The sequence below is a fragment of the Danio aesculapii genome, chromosome 20 (genome assembly GCF_903798145.1).
Source record: "Danio aesculapii chromosome 20, fDanAes4.1, whole genome shotgun sequence".
In the NCBI taxonomy this organism is placed as follows: Eukaryota; Metazoa; Chordata; class Actinopteri; order Cypriniformes; family Danionidae; genus Danio; species Danio aesculapii.
In genome coordinates this window covers 5521880-5543988 of record NC_079454.1, presented here as the reverse complement: position 1 = coordinate 5543988, position 22109 = coordinate 5521880, and the positions used below count along the sequence as shown (strand labels likewise).

Sequence of the window (22109 nt, the reverse complement as noted above, 5' to 3'; positions counted from 1 at the left end):
CTAAGTTGCACAGGCACAATCGTAGGAACAGCTAACCATACATTGTGTGACTTGATTTTTATTCATAAATACATATAATACTAGGTGAAGATCATGTTCCATGAAGACATTTTGTGAATTTCCTACCATTAAATATATCCAGATTTATTTTTGATTAGTAATATTTTATAGTAATAATATATTATATAAAATTGCATTGCTAAGGACATAATTTGGACAGTGTTAAAGGTGAACAATGGTAAAGGTAAACTCTCAGATTCCAAAGTTTCCAATAGATGTATTCCACTCAAAGATGGTCCTGCTCAGATTTCATATTATGCATAAATGTCAATTTAAAATACAACCCTTTTTGACTGGTTTTGTGGCATATATGTATACTTTGTATACACTTTGCTACACTTTCGTATTTGTTCTAATCTAGACTGTTATTTTCTTTAAATTATGCGCAAAATATGATTATCCCAGTGTCTCCATGGTGGGGTATCTCACTATCATGCTACTCTTATTGTATATATTATAGAGTATATAGCGTGTGCATAGAATAATATAGCACATTAAAATAGTGTTTATAATGTAATCCAGCCAGTTTAAAAATATCATGCAGTAAAAATACGTAGCTAGTAGTAAGTCAGAATTATTAGCCCCCCTTCAAATAAATAAATATATATATATATATATATATATATATATATATATATATATATATATATATATATACATACATATATACATATATATACATATATACATATATATACATATACATATATACATATATATACATATATACATATATATATATATATATATATATATATATATATATATATATATTTTTTTTTTTTTTTTCCAAATGATGTTTAACAGAGCAAGGAAATTTTTACAGTATGTCTGATAATATTTTTGCTTCTGGAGAAAGTCTTATTTGTTTTATTTTGGCTAGAATAAAATCAACTTTTAATTTTTTAAAAGCCATTTTAAAGGTCAAAATTATTAGCCCCTTTAAGCTATATTTTTTTGTATATATATATATATATATATATATATATATATATATATATATATATATATATATATATATATATATATTAATTACTCTAACCTGCCTAGTTAACCTAATTAACCTAGTTAAACCTTTAAATGTCACTTTAAGCTGTATAGAAGTGTCTTGAAAAATATCTAGTCAAATATTATTTACTGTCATCATGGCAAAGATAAAATAAATCAGTTATTAGAAATCAGTTATTAAAACTATTATGATTAGAAATGTGGTGAAGAAATCTCTCCGTTAAACAGAAATTGGGGAAAAAATAAACAGGGCGGCTAATAATTATGACCTAAGACAACTGTATTTCATGTATTAGCTAGTAACATGCATTTGGTAGTGCATAAGATCATCATCACCACCAGGTGGTGCTAACTCACCTTTTTTCTCACCTTCAATCAGACACTTACGTGAAGCTTACAATGCTGGACTCCAAAGGGAAGGAGATGTCAAAATGTAAGACCTCTGTCTGCCGTGGCCAGCCCAACCCAACCTACAAAGAGACATTTGTCTTCCAGGTGGCACTTTTCCAGCTATCTGAGGTCACCCTGCAGGTGTCCGTGTACAGTCGCCGGAGCAGCATGAAGAGGAGAGAGCGGGTAGGTTGGGTCGCTCTGGGCCTCAACAGCACCACAGAGGAGCAAGAGGAGCACTGGACCCAAATGAAGGAGTCAGAGGGTCAGCAGGTCTGCCATTGGCACACACTTATCGATTCATAGGGGAAGCCGTTTAAAAATGATGGTGGTCTCAAACTCAATTCTTGGAGGGAATTTGCATAGTTTGACTCCAACCACCTCCAACTCACACCTGCTTGATTGTCTCCAGTAATCTTGAACACCTTGATTAGTTGGATCAGCTGTGTTTAATTAGAGTTGGAGCAAAACTGTGCAGAGCTGCGGCAATCCAGGAATCAAGTTTGAGACCTATGGTTTGGACAAGAACAAATTAAAGCATTTGTTAACCCTAAGTTTAAAGGTGTGTTGACTCACTTATGTCACTCCAGAGTCATTTGAAATTAAGAGTGGCATGAGGGTGAGTAAATGACTATTGGCTATTCTGAAACTGGGGAGTGTAAAGTTAGTCACTATACTGAAATTTGGGCAAGTAAGGGCAAGGGCAAAGTAAATCCATTGTTCACTCTCAATAGTGCAGCCATGAATTTGCAGTCACTTTCAAAATAATAAGGATTGTGGAATATAATCAAATGTGGGTGTTGAAATTTTGACAAACTTAAATCTCACATGTATTTAGTGTAGGGAAATGTTCACATTGTGTGTACCAAACCTAAAAGTCCCAGTGTTTGTTACATTCTGAAGGGCTCATCCCCTATGCCAGGGATCACCACACTTTGCCCTGGAGGGCCAGTGTCGGGCAGGGTTTACCTTCAACCCTAGTCAAAAACTATCCATTTATTTAATTTGCTTAGGCTTAGTTTCTTTATTAATCAGGGGTCACCACAGCGGAACCGCTAACTTATCCAGCTTATGTTTTACACACCGGATGCCCTTCCAGCTGCATCCTGGTATTGGGAAACATCCATTCACACTCATACACTACGGCCAATTTAGTTTATTCAGTTCACCTATACCGCATGTCTTTGGACTGTTGGGGAAACCGGAGCACCCGGAGGAAACCCACACAAACATGGGGAGAACATGCGAACTCCATGCAGAAATGCCAACTGACACAGGCGGGACTCAAACCAGCGACCTTCTTGCTTTGAGTGCTAATCACTGAGCCACTGTGTTGCCCTAGTCAAAAACCAAAACAAGCTAATCAAGGTACTAGGTATACTTGAAACTTCTAAGCAGTAAGTATGACAAGCTGGACTAAACTCTGAAGGACATTAGCCCTCCAGGACTAGCAGTTTAGGGCAAAAATCAGACCAGAGTACTGTCAGTTGAGGGCTTTGAAGGGATGAATGGTGTCAGGTGCAAAGCTGCATCCCTAATGGGGTTAAACCTACCTTTAAAGAAAGGGTTGCCAAACTTAGTCGTGGAGGGCCAGTGTCGTGCTAAAATTAGCTCCAGGTTTAGCACCTACCTGGAAGTTTCAAGTCTACCGAGTGATGCCACTACATATTTAAAATTTATGTACAAAGAGGTCATGTTTTGATCTTCTATTGATCTAACGCAGAAGTGTCCAAACTCAGTTCTGGAGCGCCGATGTCCTGGAGAGTTTAGCTCCAACCCTAATCAAACACATCTGAACTAGCTAATCTTACTAGATATACTAGAGACTTCCTAGCTGGTGTGTTGAAGCAAGTTGGAGCTAATTTTAGCATGACACTGGCCCTCCAGTACCAAGTTTGGACACCCCTGGTCAAACGAAATCATGTGATGCGATTTCGCAGGTCACCTGGCTTGAACTTTCGAATGGAGCAAAATGCAAACGTTGTCGCACGAGCTTGCATTTTCGGTCTGCCGCATTCGCATGCGTATGAATGGAAGTCTTTGGGGCAAAAAGTACATTGTTTATCTTGTTCAGGTGTTTTGATTAGGGCTGGAGGAAAATGCTGCAAGACACCAGCCCTTCAGAAACAAATGTGGTGGCCTCTTTTCTAAAGAATACTTCAGAGTATGAACAACTATGGCTGCCGCATTGAAGAATTGTTTCAAACCAAAGTGCGTAAAACTGCCCACTTCTAAAGATTCTTTTGGAATGAAGATTTCCGAAGGGTACAATTGATAGACACTCACAATTGTTTGTGGATATAACATTGGTGACACATGACGCAGACGGGCATTCCAGTCAATTGTTTTTTTGGTCCCCTGCAACCCTATAAAGACTCATGGGACTTATCTTGGGGAAAATGTTCATCACCCTCCCAAAAGAGCCCTTTTAAGTGGCTAGTTTTGAGCAGTTCATATTCGGACAACCCCTTCCATGTGGCGTCCATGGTTGCTTACGCTCCATTTGGAGACCAATTTACAGTATCCAGTTTGGACAATTTCTGCCCACAGAATTTCTCATAAAGGTAATCATGACTGCACCTTTATTTGTACCACAGAAGAATCCTCCATGTTGGAGGTGCCTTTTACCTGTTGAGACCATGTTTCTCAGGATAGCAGACCTGCTGTTTTTTGCAGTGTTGAAGTGGAGTTATGGATGACCAACTGAAAAGACGCCTTATGACTATTAAACAGAACATTGACAAACTGCCATTGGCACTGCCATCAGAACCAACTGTTTATTCACATCAGAGCATTACTGTGACTGTACTGCATCGTTGTCAGTTGCATAAGCGCTCAAACTACTTGAGGTTTAGCTTTTGTACTTGACTTGCAATTATGCAAATACAAATATGCACTGCATGGTAACAGCTAAAGCATCAAGAGAAATGCTCAGAATAAATATAGGACCAAAGCGCAAGATCACATACATAATTCTGTTTTATGAAGGGATGTAAGGACTGTATCACACCAGCAATGTTGCAAAATATTTCAAATGCAAAATGTACAACATGTAGGGCTGCTGAAGACTGTCTAAATATATATATATATATATATATATATATATATATATATATATATATATATATATATATATATATATATATATATATATATCAGATGTCTAAATCTAACTGATGCAAATTTGAGTAATGTAACATTTTTGTCATCCGTTTTCATATCGTGGAAGCAAATGGTGCATTATGCATATGTTATTGCTGATTCAGGTTCATTTTTAATCTTTGAACACTGTAACATTTAATAAAATGTACAATTGCAAAAGTATTTTGCAGTCATTTTTTTTTAATATTGGAACGTACTCAAGTACTTTCAGTCTCATTTCATCACTTCAGTCAGCGTCCGGATGTGGTTTGGCAACAACAGATGGAGACATACTGTAAAAAAATAGTTTATTATATATAAAAAAAAATGTCAAAACAAGCGTTTAAACTAATATATAAAAGGATCATCAAAAAGAAGCCAAGACAAACTTCTCAAGAAAATCTGTAATCAGTCAGGTGATAAGATCAAGTAACATCCAATAGCAAGAACCAATCGTTCATGATAAGGCTATTCTCTGAAAGCCTGGTTAGGTGTTTCTACAGAAGGCAAATGATTAAATGCTTTCCAACCACTGAACTGCAACAGCATTTAAGACATTCAGTACAATGAAATGACACAATGTGGGATATTATGTCCTGCAGTGTGCCCAACGTGACCTTTCATTTCTAGTGTGGCTGAAGATATAATACTATGACCATTGTTCTATTTGATTGACATCTAAACACCAATACTGGCATGTTTGGGTGCAGGATGATATGGTTTCTGGGAAACTGCTTTAAAAGCCATTATAATTTCTGCAATCATTTGGTGTTGATAGTTGCGTTTCATTACAGAAATAGATTATTGTTCAGTATATACTGCAGAGTTAGGCGTGTGCTATTATTTAATTCCAAACGTATCCCACCATTTGCCTAAAGGTCATTTTGGTAACATAATCCTGAGAAAGAATAAAAATAAGCATGGCTAAAACCACAGTACCACACCCAAACTGTCCAACGTCTGTGAAGGTCCTTGCGTGGAAGGAAACCGGCATCATTTCCTCTGCCAACCCTCTCATATCCTTATCTTGGTCACAGACAGCTACAAGGCCCTGCGTGCTACCTGAATGCCTTCTGATACTGTGAAAAGCAAGTGAACGCTTTCCCAGCTTTCATTAACAAAAGGATGCACCTGGCAGCATATCAGAACAATGTTCCAAGGTCTTGGTTTCTCTTCTGAAAGTATACATGAACATCACATTTGAAAATGTTTAAAATCTGAGAACCTGGGAATCTTCATCCCTCATTCATAAGTAGAACCATTCCTGAAATCTTTTCAGATTAGAGTTTTGTTCTACAATCTTTGAGATCAGTCTCTAAATGCTCTTCCAGTACTTTGGACACAGAGAGTCTTGGTCCACCAGCTTTGGTCTTTGGTCCAGCTTTGGTCCACTAGCTCTTTCAACCAATGCTTTTCCTCTTCCCTAATAAACGATCTTCTGAAACTTTGGACACTGAGAATCTTGATCCTCTATTAGTGTTGTTGGTAACAGTGAAGCTTTGAAAGATTGACGGATCAGATGATCTAGAGTCCCATGCACAACGTCCAGGATTCTCAGCTCTCTCTCGATTCTGGTCTTGATGGTGCACTTTGTTTAGCGCGTGACCCTCTTGTTTGAAGTTGTTATTGTTGAGGCCATCCACAGACTCTCCAGATACGGCCATGCACATGTTGGCGCTGACGCTGAACCGCCGTTTTAGACGAGGAGAGTGATCAAGCGGGATGACCAGGCCTTGCAAAAGGTCACTGCAGCTCTTGGATCGTGCCAGTTCTTCCTCCTGTTTCTTTTTCTTCCTCTTTTCGTCTGCTCCAATAGCTCGAATGACGTCGCTGTAGTCCTCGACCTTCTCGGACATAAACTCAAAGATGTCAATGACTCCAGAGCGAGGAGGTGGCTTCGGTGTTTTTTTTACTTCTTTTTTTTCCGGCACGTCATCGGTGGGCAGCCTGTGGCGTCTCATCCTCCTTTTCTTCAAAACTTTATGAGCTTCCACCACCATATGCACATTCCAACTGAAGAACAATGACAACCAAGCAAGACCCAGGTAGATCCATAGCTGCACAAAGAATCTGTAGAGAGTGGGGTAGATTATGGATGGATCCACCCCTGTTTGGAAACAAAGTGATTTATCTTCATTCAAAACGGGACTAACCAGTTGTTCGATTTGCCTATCTAGCACTATTTTTACACCACGTGGAGGCTGTTTTTAAGCTGCATATGTTTACAGAGTCACAATTGCAGGAAGCAATGCATCAGGCACTTGCAAGTAAATTCACGTGTGAGCCGACCGCAACCCAAGATTTGCTCTCTCAGGTTAACAGAGGACAATCAAACTTGTATTTTAAAACTATAACCCTTTTCCACAGGGCTCAAAGTCAGGCGAAGGTTTTCTGACCTCTAAATGACTTATAAATTTGATGACTATTCAATCAACTATAGATTTTCATGTACAAAAACAGAATGTCATGAGCATGCCATGCACTCAGAAACGCAACAAGCTCACTGGAAATACATGTTTCAGCCTACATTTTTTTGGTAACATCGCAAAAACGTACTTCATAATACATTTGAGTGCAATTTGCAGATAAAATGAATGCAGTGGGACAGTACGGTTGTCACGATACTGGAATTCGGTACCAATCGATACTTAAGTTTTAAAAACATCAATTTTCCACTAACATTTAAACACTATTGAGCACGTTCTTAAACAGCGCTGATTTGCCATCGTGTTCAAGTGCTCAACAGAAATGACTGTGATTGGCTGTGAAGGTCATCAGTTCTCCAAAACTCACCGCTGTTTACTGAGTGGTACAGGTATTGGGGCACTGGAGTGTTTTCAAAGTCAGGTCGATCAGCTGGTTTGTCTATAAGTGGACATACGTGCTTTCTGCTGATGAATCGCGGCTTTAAAACGCTCCAGTGTCCCTGCATCTGTGGTTATACTTAGTAAACAGTGGTGAGTTTGGTGAACTGATGACTTTCACGGCTAAATCACAGTCATTTCTGTCGAGCACTTGAACACGATGACAAATCAGCGCTATTTAAGAACGTGCTCAAATGTTAGCGAGTAATTGAGATTTTTAAAATTTCAGTATCGAGTGGTACCGAATTCCAGTATCGTGCAACTAGGCATGGGACGATAAGCGTTTTCAAGGTAGACCACGGTTTGGAAAAGTCAAGGTTTCAAAATGGCCAACATTTTCTGTAATACCGTTCCTACGGTTTGTGTAGGATTTTATTTCCTTTTTTTTTTAGGACAACAGTATCTCCAGCAGAAAAAAATATCCAAAGATTCCGTTTAAATAGTAAAGAAATCTGTGTTTTTCAAACAAATGAAGACAGCAGAAGTCAATGATTCATCTGAATTATATAGCCTGATATGTTTACTGCTCCAAAATATTATAAATCTTAAATTTATTTTAAAAAGGAAAAAAGAAGAGTTTGTTACATTACAAAAGAATATATTTTAGAGCAGTGAGCACAATACCTGGATACGGGTAAAGCGTGATAATTTTATCCAAGGTTATCATACCATCAGAATCTCACATCAGCCCATGCCTACGTGCAACCCTATGGCACAGTATGACGCCAACCACTTTTCACACTAATGACATTTACAGTGACATCATTGATGAATAATGCATTATTTTTGTGCAGTTTTTTTGCACAACAGCAAAAAAAGATCACAAAACAACTTAACAGTGTCTATGATTTGTAATTGAATAAGTTTAGACCGCATTCTCTATTGAATGTTTTGTTTATGTCCTGTTGCTGAATGTATAAAAGTCCTTCTATAGTTTATTTCAATTTCAAATTCACTTTTTTCCAGCACAAATGTAAAAATCCATTCGCAATTTTAAAATTACCTGCCACATAGTCACCAAAACCGACAGTCGTCAGGGTGGTGAAGGAGAAGTACAGGCCTTCTAAGTACGTCCAATTCTCAAAGAACGTGAACACGAAGGCTGGGATGATCAAGTGGACCAGGAAGCCCCATAAAAGGAATAGAATTGTGCAGATGAACTGTACTTTTCTCTGTTAAGGAAGAGAAAATATGAACAATGTTTTAAAAAAAAAGGGGTGTTTTTTCATCTTTATAAAGGGTGAAGGCTCTGATCTTAATATTATCCTTACCACATTGAGGCCACTGTGGAGGAGCACCTGACTCAGACGCTTTGTCCTTCCGCCAAAAAATGTACCCAGCTCACTTATCCAGGTGAGGCACAGAGGAATGCCACAAAGACCATAGAGGATACAGAATAAACGACCTCCAATTGTCTTTGGAGCAACATTACCATAACCTGAAATCATAGAGTTAACCACTTTAAAATATATTAATAATAATAATAATAATAATAAAAAGAAGAAGAAGAAGAAATAATAATGTGAAATATTTAATAAAATCCTTGGCCCCACTTTATTACATGGCCTTAACTAATGTAATAATTTGTTACAATGCACTTATTGTGTAAATGCATGTTTTTACATTGTACTAATGCTTGTTTAAATACTGGCATGTAATTGCAAATGTTATAACAGATCTAATTACACTATTGACCATCCCGTACACCTTAACCTACCCTTAAACCTACTCTTATCACCAAACCCGTCCCTAACGTTATCCCACCTCAAGGGCACCAGAAGTGTTCTGCAATACATTATGAACACAGTAAGTACATTGTGTATATGCATATCTTTGATTCAAGTACATATATTAAGTGGCCTTAACTACTAAAGTGGGACCAAACCCTCATTAACTTTGTAAATTATTTTGTAACATATTCACAGCCAAGTGAACATCATGATGTGAAGTTTGTCATTGATGGATCTGAAAATCAGACCAATATTATTAAATAAACTTGCCACTGATTCATAAATATTTGTTAAAACCACATCAGAGCCATTTAGAAGTAAACTACAGAAGCTTGTTTCCGACATGGAAGCTTTAATCTCTGATTAAAACTTGCAATTCTGATAAATAAAAGACAACACTGCAAAAAAAAAAAAAAAAAAAAGAAGAGAGAACTGAGAAATATACAATCAGAATTGTAAGAACTAAAGTCAGGATTGGAAGAAAGTCCAATCCTGGAACTCATGTGGAACTCATTTTTCCAATTGGAAGAAAGTCAAATTTGTGAGAAGTCAGTATTGTGAGAAAGCAAGCACATAAACAAGCCAAACGTCACAAGAAATAAAGATAGAATTATCAAAATAAATAATAATAAAAAAAAATGTATATATATATAACTTTTAATCTAAGACAGTATGGTCTTGTTGGTTATACCGATAAATAAGAATCAGCACGTTTCCAATTTATCCTATGGTGAAAATGGCCGTCCATGTAAAATATCTGCTGTGCATATAATCTGTAATAAGTAATATTTGGTATTAAAATAATGTGCCACAAAATACAGCATGATGAAGTGAGCATCCTAAAGAAACAGTTGCATGATGGTTTGATATGAAAAAGAACACAAAAAGTGATTAAAAATACATTATAATGAATATATTATAATCATTAACTGTTAAATACATTAAACGTAATCATACGAGCAGATTTCTCTGCATTAAATGTGGATGACGGGTGACAGAATGCAAAAAAATAGTGGCAAAACAGTCTGTTAAAGACAATAACAATAGGGTGTCTCAAAATACGCTTTCTCAATGAAGTGGGAATTTTAGAAAGTAGTACAAGTAGAAGTGAGACAAAGCAACTATTTCAACAGTGACTTTATTGATACTATAGTTCATCGCATGTAAATTAAGTTTACATGCCAATTGGGTTACCTGCTATCAAGGTTTTCTAGTAAACAAATTAAAATAAAAACTAAGGCTGCATTTACACTGCACTGTTCAAGTAACTCAATTCCAATTTATTTCTCCTATGTGGCACAGATCGCATATGGCCCATGTACATGCAAGCAGGAAAAAAAATTATAAAAATCACATGTGGAGCTCATTTTTCCAATTCATATGTGGAAATGAATCTGATATGAATCAGCTTTGTGCCCTCATGTCTGCAGCACAAGCAGGTAGACCGGATTTTTACCTGTCAATGTGAGTCATGCGTCATTAAAAACCGTAGGGAATGACGTCAACTCTGACACTTTCATTTTCATCACCTCTGCAGAGTCCCAAACCTTAAATCTCATACACGAGGACTAAAAAAGCTTTTGTATTGTCATATCGCACAAGTATATACGCATTTTAACAAGAGAGAGCGAGAGGGACAGCGCTACATCTGCCACGTAAACAATATAAACTAAAACTGTAGCATACATCACATGCATAAACCACACCATGGCATTACATTAAGACGCCTACTATTTTAAAAAGGACTAGATTAAAAGAAGATGGCCAAATGAGCACTTTTCTGTCATAAACTATCGTAAAACAACTCAAAAAGAATTCAAAATGTTAACAGATTAAATACAGGAATGGAGAAATGAGCATTCTTTTATTATCAGCTGTCAGTCAGCGCCCGCTCTTTTTTTTTTTCCTGCTCATTGCGCCCATGTGCTGTGTAAATGCAGACAATCGGATACGAGTCACTTTTAAAATAAATTAATAAATTAAAAATTGTATATATTTTTTTAATTAAAAAAAATAAAATAAAATAAAAAAAATCGGAATTGATCATCAAGATCTGCAGGGTAAATGCAGCCTAAAACTATTGGTCGAAACATTTTTGTTAACTGAAAAAAAAAAAAACAAAAAAAAAAAAAAAACTGAAACTAAACGAAAGTAGCAAGTCACAGAGGCCCCGTTTACACTGTCAGGTCTTGATGCCCAATTGCGATTTGTTGCCTAGATCAGATTTTTTTTGCCTGTCCATATACACATTCTTTTAATTGTGTCTCATATCCGATTCATACGTTTACACTTGCTATACAATTTACGACATCACGCACGCATAAAGGCAGGTTCTAGCATTTGCGCTACACTAGCCATGATAGAAGTAATCGTCTTGCTTTTAACTTTGCGAAATATGCGAAGTTCGCCCAAATGATTTTGGAGGCGGAGGGAAAGGCTGGTCATCGCAGCTTGCGCCTATGGTTTATATTTAGTGTCCTCCACTATATATAGGCAGGTAACTTCTGCCGTCGACCACTGACCACTTTCCTCCTACGCATTTCCCCGGTTGTGGTTTACTGTGTCAGCATCTCCACACATACACGTTCTATGTCATAAAACCACGAAGTAGTACCACATTGTTGCAAGTTTAATGACGTACAAATCGGAATGCCTCAATAAATCCGATCGCAAAGTCGCATTGTCACATATCCGATTTATTTCAACATATGAAGGAGGCCTGAAACCGATCTCTGAATATGCAAATGCATGCGTTTTTATCGTGTTTACACGGTCATAGAACAGATCCGATCTGTCCAACCCAGGCTCATTCCGAAAACGTAGTCCCGAGGACGTTTCTGGAGACCGCGAATTATGTAGGCGGAGGTACGCATGGCTGCATTTCAATTTAAGCGAACGCTGCGGGGCGGTATGATGCCGTTCCTTTTAGCGCTTGCCGGCTGACCGCTTACCTTCGTGTGGAGGGCTTTCCCGCCGCAACCAGTTTGTCCGGTTAGCTCGTCCTGTGCGTCGGCAGACTCGAGACGCAGAGAGGAGCTGAACACGACGATGACAACCGGGTTCGAGTCCGGGAAAGAGCAGTTCCAGAAATCAGGTAAGACTAAAACAGAATCCAAGAAATAAAGCGAAGAGGTTCATAACAGGGTGAGAATGTGATAAAATCCGAAAACGTGGTTTAAAAAAATATATATATTTTTTTTTAATCAGACGAGGGCTTTTCTTTTTCCGGGCGGCTTTTGTAAATCATTGGTTGGGTTTAGGGCGGGCGGGTCAATCTGTAAAATTGGTTAGGTTCGGGGAAGGAGGATCATTCAGTCAATCATTCAGCCAGTCGGACAGACAGACGTTCGTTCGACAGCAGCCTCTGGTGGGTACATGCGAGAACAGCGCGGACGCAAACGACACTCGCGGGAGACGTCCGAGAAGCCAAAAAGGCGCACACAGCGGCCTCTCACGGATTCGCGAAAACCAAAAACTGCAAAAATACGTACCTCCTGGGACGTATTTCGCGGTCTCCAGAAACGTCCTCGGGACTACGTTTTGAGAATGAGCCTGGGTTGGATGTCACATAGGAGCAAAAAAATCTGAATTGGGTCACATTTAACTGGCAGTGCCAGCGGGACCTAAAAGACTAACTAAAAAAAAAAAAAAGAACGATCATTTTCAGAATTATTATTACGCATTCATTCTGTGGTGGAAAACTGACCTTCACGAGTCTGCGAAACATCTTTAGATGCCACTTTTAATGCAAACTGTTCAAACACTAATCTTTGCCTTGGTTGGCACTAGAAATGTTTGTTAACTCAGCTAAACTAGAATTACTAACAGAAATGTGTTCGTCTCACAAACACAACAAATTAAAACTAAACTGAATTGAACAGCAAATTTTAAATAAAACTGTATTAAAATAAAAGCTAATTTAAAAATACAACACTATAATAACCTTTCTTGATATATTACACATGACTTTGAACTATTTCACATTCTAACATGCAACCTACAAAAAAAACGTAGATAAAGTCAGTCAAAACAGAACGCTTCTATGGAAAACGCACCTATAGTAGTGATGACCGTAGCAGCAAAAATAACAGCATTCTCCCAATTCCAATTGTTGAATTGTACTTCTTTTGTTACAGTCACACCTTGTCCAGTCGCCTCCGCCACCACCTGTTGTTGAAACATGAAACAAATTATTAACTGTAATATGCAACCATAAATGGCAAATGCGCACACAAAAACACACACACACAATTGCTGCATCTCAATTCGCATATTATCCGTCCTAAATAGTATTTGAAAATAGAATCAGTATCTCAAATCATAGTATGTTGAAAAGAGGACGCCAAAGATTCCCGGATGGTTTACCATGTCCGGTAAAAACTGGAAGTGTAGAAGTTTCCATACTCTTACCGCTGATACTGCCCACAGTGCATTGCGTGACGTGAATTCAATTAGAACTACAAATGCAGGGGAAAAGTGTAAACAAACTACAACCGCGTGAACAACCGTCAAGTAGAGGCTTCAGTAAAGATGTTTGTATGACTGTTAATTAATATCTAGCCCACTAGAACATAGTTTAATTGCGTTTTCGGTGTTATATTTCATCTGCAACAACAATACTGAACTAATATAGAAGACGTGTTTGGACATCAACATTTGAATGCATAATTATCCAAAGACCTGAGGAGATTTCTCTGCATGAAAGACTCGTGCATGGGAGATTATCCTGCTGCTGCTTCTATAATAACGTAGGAAATTAAACATGAAAGAAATGTGGATGTGTGGATGATTGACAGGGCTCGTAACTAAGCAACATAATCTGTTAACGAGGACGTTGTATATCCCAAAAGCTTGCATACTCTTCTGTTACACATTCAAAACTATATATTTTTCCTTACCAAAAAAAGTACATACTTTTAGGACGTAGTACAAGTATGCGAATTGGGACGCAGCATCTGTCTGCATGAATACAAAGAGGAAGGACTAATTCTCAAAGCAACCCTGCAAAAGTGATTAGTTACTTTAAAAAAAAAAAAAGTAAAGACGTTGCCTTTAAGAGTGACGAGTTGACTACCTAAAAAAGTGAGTAAACCTGTTGTAACTTGGAAATGTTAAGTTGACTTCATTTTTTTAAGTACGCACATAGTTCATTTACTTAATTTTAAGGCAATGAGTTACTCACTTTTTTTAATTACGAAGTTAACAAATAGGTTTAAAGCAATGGGTTTACTCGGTTTTAAAAAAACGCTCATTAAAAATAAATAAATAAATAAATAAAAAAGAAGAAGGCTGACTTTGAACATGTTGCCACCTCTAATTCAATGATTTATGCTATGCTATGCCAAAAGTGCTCCTGACAGACCCGGGGCCGTTTTTTCAAGAGGTTTAACCCGGATAAAATTGATCCGGATTTAGTGATCCTTTTTTTGCGATCCGTGATCACATAATCCAGCTTACTTTTTGATACAGTTTTTCAAAGCAACATCGGATTGGATCAATCTGATCCAGATAGGAACTTTTCAGGATCACTAAATCTGGATAACCAGTGCTCAAACAGCATAGGACATCACAATGTAAAACTATAGATATTTAAAGAGCAACAAGTAGAATAGCCAGTGTGGGGTCAATATAACTTTATTTTTTATTTGAAATGAAAACACACATTTAAAAAAATAAAATAAATATATATATATATATAAATAAAAACCCCACGCCATCCTCTTCCAGCAGTCCGCTCATCTGAGATTGACAACACAAACACTGTACATTGATGATATTTATAACAAGTTTCAAAGATGTATTGGATTTAAAAAAAAGACTTAATGTCAAAAACAATAATTTCAGACTTCCTCATCTGATGTGGAGAGACCAGCTTGTCTGAGCGTAGCCCTTAGGAGGCGGATCTGAAGTCTGGCCTTGGTTTGCTGCAGTTTGGTCAGAGTCAGTTGTTCCTCTGCCAGACGAAGCTGTGCTTCTGCCCTTTCAGTCTCTTTTTGCAGTTGTTGAAAGTGATTTCAAAAATCAGAGATTGCCATTCTTTGAATTTTTTTGGTTATTCTGTAATCATTGCATGCATCACTAATAAATATACTTAAAACAAAAATATTTGCCTTTGCAATGAATATATCAATTAGTGACAGAATAAAATGTATTGTTTTTGGTCAATTTTGACAGCTGTTTGGGGGATTATTTTATGAGGCCAAACTCTTTCTACTTTGCTGTAGGCCTATACTGAAAGGCCGAATACGTTAAAGCCTACCTAATAACTGTAGCCTGACAGATGAACAAATACAATTAAAATCTTATGAATAAATAGGATATCTTGTTAGATGAGGATCCAAATATAGTATTACTTGATACATTTTAAAGTTTTAATAAAATTTTGGGCATGAAATCCACACTGAATCCACTCTTCTGATGGGATCAGTTTAATCCAGATTTTTGGGATCAAAGGGATCCAAATCCTACAAAAAAAGTCTGAAACCCCAAAGTAAAGGTTTGATCCGGATCAAAATCAAGATTGGATTACGTGATTAATACAATTATGTACTCCGTTTTATCTTTTGAAAAACCCATTTTAAAGATTTGATCCAATCCGTTATCCAAAATCCTAGTGGATCACGTTTGAAAAACCGGGCCCTGAAGATCGGCTGAATGGATTCAGAAATGGTAAAAGTTCAAGTTGAAAACTCTATGGGATTTCTAAAATGTGTAAAAAAGTGAAGTGTTCCTTTAAAGCAGTCAACTAATCACTTTTTACAGTGTACTATTTTGGGGATAAAACTTAAGGCAGTCGGATGCCAGAGTAAACCAAAATAACTAAGACTTTTTCATGTTGTTCTCAAACGAATAATTTGTATGACTCAAAACTGCAATTTTACTTTACATCTCACGATTACTTTACTTTTCAAGTAAAAGACGGAAACAGGTTTCAATACATCAGACAGCCAAAACAACAGGAAAAGAGGAAGAGTGTTTAGCGTTTTAGGAGATATCAGCAAAATAAACTTGTCTTAATGTAGGCTAGTTAGAGTCAGCATGGCTGCAGTGAGCCTTCTGTATCTCCGCAGACCGTAAACATGGCTATTTAAATGCCCAAATTAGTGACTAAACAAACACACCCAAGTCAAACTGAGTGTGGGAGAGAGACTCGATATGTCTCTGAAACTACGTTTAGAATGCACTTTTCTTTCCTCCTTAAATAATAAAAAAAACCTATTTGTCTAACAATTCTACAGAAAAAAGGCTTGCAATTGCAGATATAAACAAATTCTGGGTTTATATTTTGGAATTGTGACTTTTTATGGGATTTGTGAAAAACAAAATACAGGATTTAAGAATATAAAACCAGAAAAGTAATAATTGTAACAAGTAGCAGGTCCTCTCTCAAGGACAAACCTGAATAGCTGGTTTTCTTGCTATATCATGTTGAATCACTCCAATAAACTCAAGTTTGATTGCTTTTGCAATGGCTATATGATTCGACATTTTTTTTTTTTTTTTGCAATCGCCTCTCCTGTATTGAGAGAATAAACAATCAGCCAATTCAGTTTCGAAAAATGCCATAAGTTTCAAATCAGACTTAAAGGGTTAGTTCAACCAAAACTAAAAAAAAAAATTCATGTATATGACATATACTAGCACTTCACCACAAACCTGTTTGAGTTTCTTTTTTCTGTTGTGCACAAAAGGAAGTTATTTTGAAAAAATGTTGAAAGTGGTAACCCATTTTTATCTGGGAACCAGATTCCAACATTTTCCAAAAAAATATTAGAGCAATTCCATTTAAATGTCAACCTTGCCATGAAAAAAAAAATAATAATAAGTTTTCACCAAAATATGGAAACCATTTTCTACGTTTTTTTTTTTTTGTGCAGGCTTGTATTTTACAATACTTTATACTCAATATATACTCAAAAATGTCTCGGTCAATGTTTTCAAACAATTTAATTTGATTTACCAAAGTCACACAGGTGGCAATTTCACATCGGTCACATCCATAACGGAGAGATGTCACATCCATAACGACACTTTTTTCTCATAAATACAAAAAATGTAAAATAAAATAAAATCAATCATTTTTGTTCTATGGTGAGCTTGGGTTGAACAGTATTAAAAATTTCTTCATAGGAGCAATTCCATGCAAATGTCAACCTTGGCATGAAAAATAATTAAGTTTTTACCAAAATACGAAAACAGTTTCTAAGTTTTTTTGTCCAAGCATGCAAGTATTTTACAGTACTTTAGAAATACTCAAAAATGTCTGTCAAATGTCTTTCAAACTATTATATTTGATATACCAAAGTCACACAAGTGGCAATTTCACGTCGGTCACATCCATAAGGACACTTTTTCCTTATAAATGCAAAAATATTAAACAAAATAAAATCAATATTTTTTGTTCTATAGTGAGCAAACTCTGATCCTATTCATTAGAATTATTTCTTTTGGGTTGTGCAGTTTAATTCACAGAATTTCTACAAAGTATGTTGTAAACGGCAAACAGGCATACTTTTTGGTTACATCAATAACATACAAAACACATTTACAGAATGATCTTTTTCTTACAGATCAATATTTAACTCTGTGGTTAGTTATTCTGGAAAATATAAACAGATGTTTCAATATAATGTCAACATCTACTTTACATTTGAGATTTTACTGCATGTCACATCCATAACGCTGGAATTGCTCATAGAATTAACTGAATAAAATGATTTCCTCACAGAATTAAAGCAGATACAATCTAATAGATCTTCCTTGAAAGTTAAAGTGCTTCTGCAAAGAGAACACACGAGAGAATCTCCTACAAGTATTAAAATTTGCCAGTCATTCTAGTGTGACTGTATCTACGGTGGGTAAAAACAAACTGGTGCCAAGGCTGCTTTTTAAAATTGGGACTAATTTCATGGAGTTTCTTGTCTGCAGATCCCATTCTCTTTGCCATTTGTAATAAAATATGAACACATTATTAAGTTTAAAAGAGGAACTGGACAAATTTTGGTGTCTGTCATCAGTGTTTCTTTTGCAGCAAAAGCACATAATGTGAGTGTTACTGAATTAGGTAGGATTAAAAAACTAGGATTAATAACTTCTTGCAATAATAAACATTATTTACTGCATAGTACCTGTAGTCTGCTTTTCTAAGTATAAATGAGTTAGCTAATAGGCATGGGATGATAACAGTTTAAGCTATACAGCGGTTTGGAAAAGACAAGATTTTATAACCGTTAAAATTATTTGCTAAACCTTTCCTAAGGTATGTGTTATACATTTTTTTGTAGGTCAAAAGTATCTTCAACAAAAAAGATATCCATTTATGCCGTTTTAAATTGTAAAGAAATCTGTCTGTGAAACAAATGAAGACAGCAGAAGTCAGGGATTCATTTTAATTATTTCGCATGACATATTTACAGCTCCAAAATATTTTAAACGTTTCTCAAAATGAAATATATTGTATTCAAAGGGCAAGAATATCTTTTAGAGCAGTAATCACAATACTATCTTAAGGTTATCTTACCATCAGAATCTTATACCCACCCATGCCTAATAGCTAATCTCTCTGGTGCATTGCTTGGTTCCCCTATCATAGCATATCTAATATATGTGCTCACACATTTGTGTACATTGTAAACATTAGTTATGTTTCAAATGCGTGATTTAGATGTTGATACTACACAAAAAGCTAGTTAAATGTGTCAGAATTGGGTTAATGATTAAATGAACCAGCATGAGGTTTCTATGAAAGAACCGTCTGTTAAAGTTTAAATGAAAGGCACGATATTTTACGTCATGCGTAGGTTTAAACATTAATGGGGGCATTCCTTATTTGGGATTTCTTGTTTAGGAATGATAGGTTTTAAAAGTAATTAGCACTTAAGAAGTTAGTATGCGATACTAGCTAGACGTACTTGTTTTGTTTTCATACTTGATTCATCAAGCACGTGTGCGCGCGCGTTCTCGTGGTCGCGTTTAAATGAGTGCACAATGTATGACTGGCAAAAGCACATTCCTGAGAATGACTTCGCCACTTTTATTGCCCATAGGGGAAAAGTCCACAAACATGGAACAATCGACCCTCAGTCTTTTTTGATTTAGGTTTGCGAACACCCATCATCTCCAGAGATTTGACACGTTCAGGACAAGTTTCGCTTTGTTTTGCTGGCTCGATTATGTTTCGGAAAAGGATGGTTCTCTGAGCGTAAACGAGTGAAAGTGTGACAAATCCAGGTAAAAGTAATTTCTTAAAAACACTTTTAACTCACGTTAATTTCGGACTAAACTTCCCAGATATCAGCTTTTGTTTGATAACTACCATAGCAACCGTACGTTAAATTAACGTTAGCATTCTTTACACTAAATAACTTTTCCAAGACCTCCTAGAAATGTTTATCAACGCCAGTTTTACCAAAACACAAATGAAACACAACCTACCTCAATAATTTCGCCCAAAACCTCCTTACTTAGGCAGGGATATTTCTTCAATAAACTGTCTGTTTTATTTTTATAATCGTCCACAGCTGAATTTAAATTCGGCTCCTCGAGGATTTGGAATATCGCAGCTCCAATGGACAAGTAGAAAATGATGACTGATGTCAAAATAGGTCCTTTATCTGCCATAATACTGAAGGAGTTCCTTCCCTGTGCTCAATAACACAAGAAGTAACAAACACTCCACTCTCCCAAGTTTCTGGTGATGTGTTACTTAAACGTAATGATGCGGATGAGGAGGAAGTGTAATCCGGAGCCACGCCTGTAGGTGTGAACCCGAGGAGTGTCTCTGCCCTCTATTCTGTGTTTTGCTACAGGCAACGAGTTTTGAGGTTTTCTTTAAGTGCTGGTCTTTTAATGTTTTAAAGATGCATTTTTAGTCTTATTAGACTCATTCAGTGACAAAACGTACACTTAAAAACATATTACAAAGATAACGTTTCTCACTCTTAGTCATGTAATTACTTTTAAGTGTTATTGCTGTGTTTTTTGCTAGCTAGCTTAAGTATGAAATCAGTTACACAAATGTTCAGGCATATATAGTAAGTTTTGCTAATAGCAACGTTTAGTATATTTTGTTTTCATCTTCATTTAAAACCTTACCCCCTTTGTGTGGAATTAGTTAATGTTGAACCATTTATGTATTTCCAGTTGTGTGGGGCTTCAGTTACAGTATAGCTGAACCTGTGCATTTACATATTTTCTTTCTTTTTGTGTCTTCATTCCTTTGTTTAGATAAGAAGATAGATACAAATTTGAGGGTGTGTTTACATTGAAAGAAAAAGTAATATATACAGTTGAAGAATTAATAGCCCCCTGTTTATTTTTCCCCCCAATTTCTGTTTTACAGAAAGCATATTTTTACAACACATTTCTATACACAATAGTTATAATAAATATTTTTTTAGTCTTTCCCATGATGACAGTAAATAATATTTGACTAGATATTATTTCAAGACACTTCTATACAGCTTAAAGTGACATTTAAAGGCTTAACTAGGTTAATTAGGTTAACTAGGCAGTTTATGGCAATTTGGCAAGTTATGGTATATCAATGGTTTGTTCTGTAGACTATCGAAAAATACATAGCTTAAAGGGGCTAATAATTTTGATTTTAAAATGATAAAAAAAAATAATAACTGCTTTTATTCTAGCCGAAATAAAACAAATAAGACTTACTCCAGAAGAAAAAGTATTATCAGACATACTCTGAAAATTTCCTTGCTCTTTTAAACATCATCTGGGAAATATTTACAGTTTTGTACAGACGCTAGGGCACATTTCTCAATACTTACTTTTGTAAAACTCTTCACACAGTGAGCACAGAAGAAGTCTATGTGGGCTAAACTGAGGATCAATTATCATTGTTTTGGCACAAAATGCATCCAATGACTACATCTCTCAAATTTCAGACTCAGACACAACAACTGGCAAAAATCTTTGTAGGTACAGGACATTTTGCACGTGCTTACATACTGTTTTCAAAACTGTTAAACTGATGTTCAAAACAATAACATCATGTAAAACTGAATAAGACAGCAAAGTTCAACAGCAATATTTTATTAAAACATATTTCACATCTAAAAGTGCAGTTTAACCAACCAGATTAGCATGACTATTGAATTTGTGTTAGTGGATGGTGTGTATACAAATTCTTGTATTTTGGAATTACTTAGTGCAAAAAAATAAAAATAAATAAATGACATAAAATATTGATGAATTCTGCATCATGTCTGATTCATTCCAATAATATATTGCTAATGTAATATATAATAATATATTGCAGTTATAAACAATATATATAGCAATTATAAACAGAGATGTGTCTTTGTTTTACACAAGAAAACACTGTGATGCTACATTTTGTTAGTGTTTTTAGCTCATTGTTTTGTGGGTGACAAAGTGTGTTTGTCGGCTGTCAACCTTAGCTAGTGTTCTGGAAGAATGAGTTTATTTGAGACCTGAATAAAGTGCTTTGGTAGTTTTAGTGCATTTTGAATGTGAATTTAAATGTTTTGCCAAGCTGAAAGTCGGTTATGAGAATTGTGTGAAGAGTTTTGCAAAAGTGACATAAGAAATGTGTCCTAGCGTCTGTAAAGACTTTAAAAAAAGGAAAAAAACTCAAAGGGGGGTAATAATTCTGACTTCAACTGTAATATTATATATATATATATATATATATATATATATAATATATATATATATATATATATATATATGTATATATATATATATATCTATATATATATATATATATATATATATATATATAATATATATATATTGAAGTCAGAATTATTAGCCCCCGTGAATTATTAGCCCCCTCTTTATTTTTTTTCCATTAATTTCCTTTTTAACGGAGAGAAGATTTCTTTCAACACATTTCTAAACATAATAGTTTTAATAACTCATTTTAATCACTGAT

The 22109-nt window shown here is 35.8% G+C and overlaps 2 protein-coding genes across 2 annotated transcripts in view; one reads left to right on the top strand and one right to left on the bottom strand.

Moving 5' to 3' along the window:
* syt14b (synaptotagmin XIVb) overlaps window positions 1–4524 on the top strand; it is a 28276-nt gene extending 23752 nt beyond the window's left edge. Inside the window, exon 9 of the mRNA XM_056480974.1 lies at window positions 1448–4524. Within this exon, the coding sequence (XP_056336949.1) occupies window positions 1448–1764 (317 nt within the window). The 3' untranslated portion in view covers window positions 1765–4524. The remainder of the gene's footprint in view (window positions 1–1447) is intronic.
* Window positions 4525–4893: 369 nt separating this feature from the next.
* On the bottom strand, window positions 4894–19902 carry kcnk5b (potassium channel, subfamily K, member 5b). Its single transcript, XM_056480972.1, has 5 exons — window positions 19628–19902; window positions 13249–13360; window positions 8735–8901; window positions 8467–8635; window positions 4894–6706 (listed from the first exon to the last, which is right to left on the bottom strand). The coding sequence occupies exons 1-5, from the start codon at window positions 19811–19813 to the stop codon at window positions 6000–6002; spliced, it is 1341 nt and encodes a 446-aa protein (XP_056336947.1). The 5' UTR covers window positions 19814–19902; the 3' UTR covers window positions 4894–5999.
* Window positions 19903–22109: the final 2207 nt, after the last annotated feature.

Bases quoted from the DNA above. Each gene is read 5' to 3' on its own strand.
- kcnk5b (XM_056480972.1), bottom strand. From the start codon at position 19,813: ATGGCAGATAAAGGACCTATTTTGACATCAGTCATCATTTTCTACTTG. The intron at 8,902-13,248 runs GTGCGTTTTCCA...CTATGATTTCAG, and splicing joins TACGGTCATCACTACTATAG to GTTATGGTAATGTTGCTCCA. The intron at 8,636-8,734 runs GTAAGGATAATA...CTTCCTTAACAG, and splicing joins TCCACAGTGGCCTCAATGTG to AGAAAAGTACAGTTCATCTG.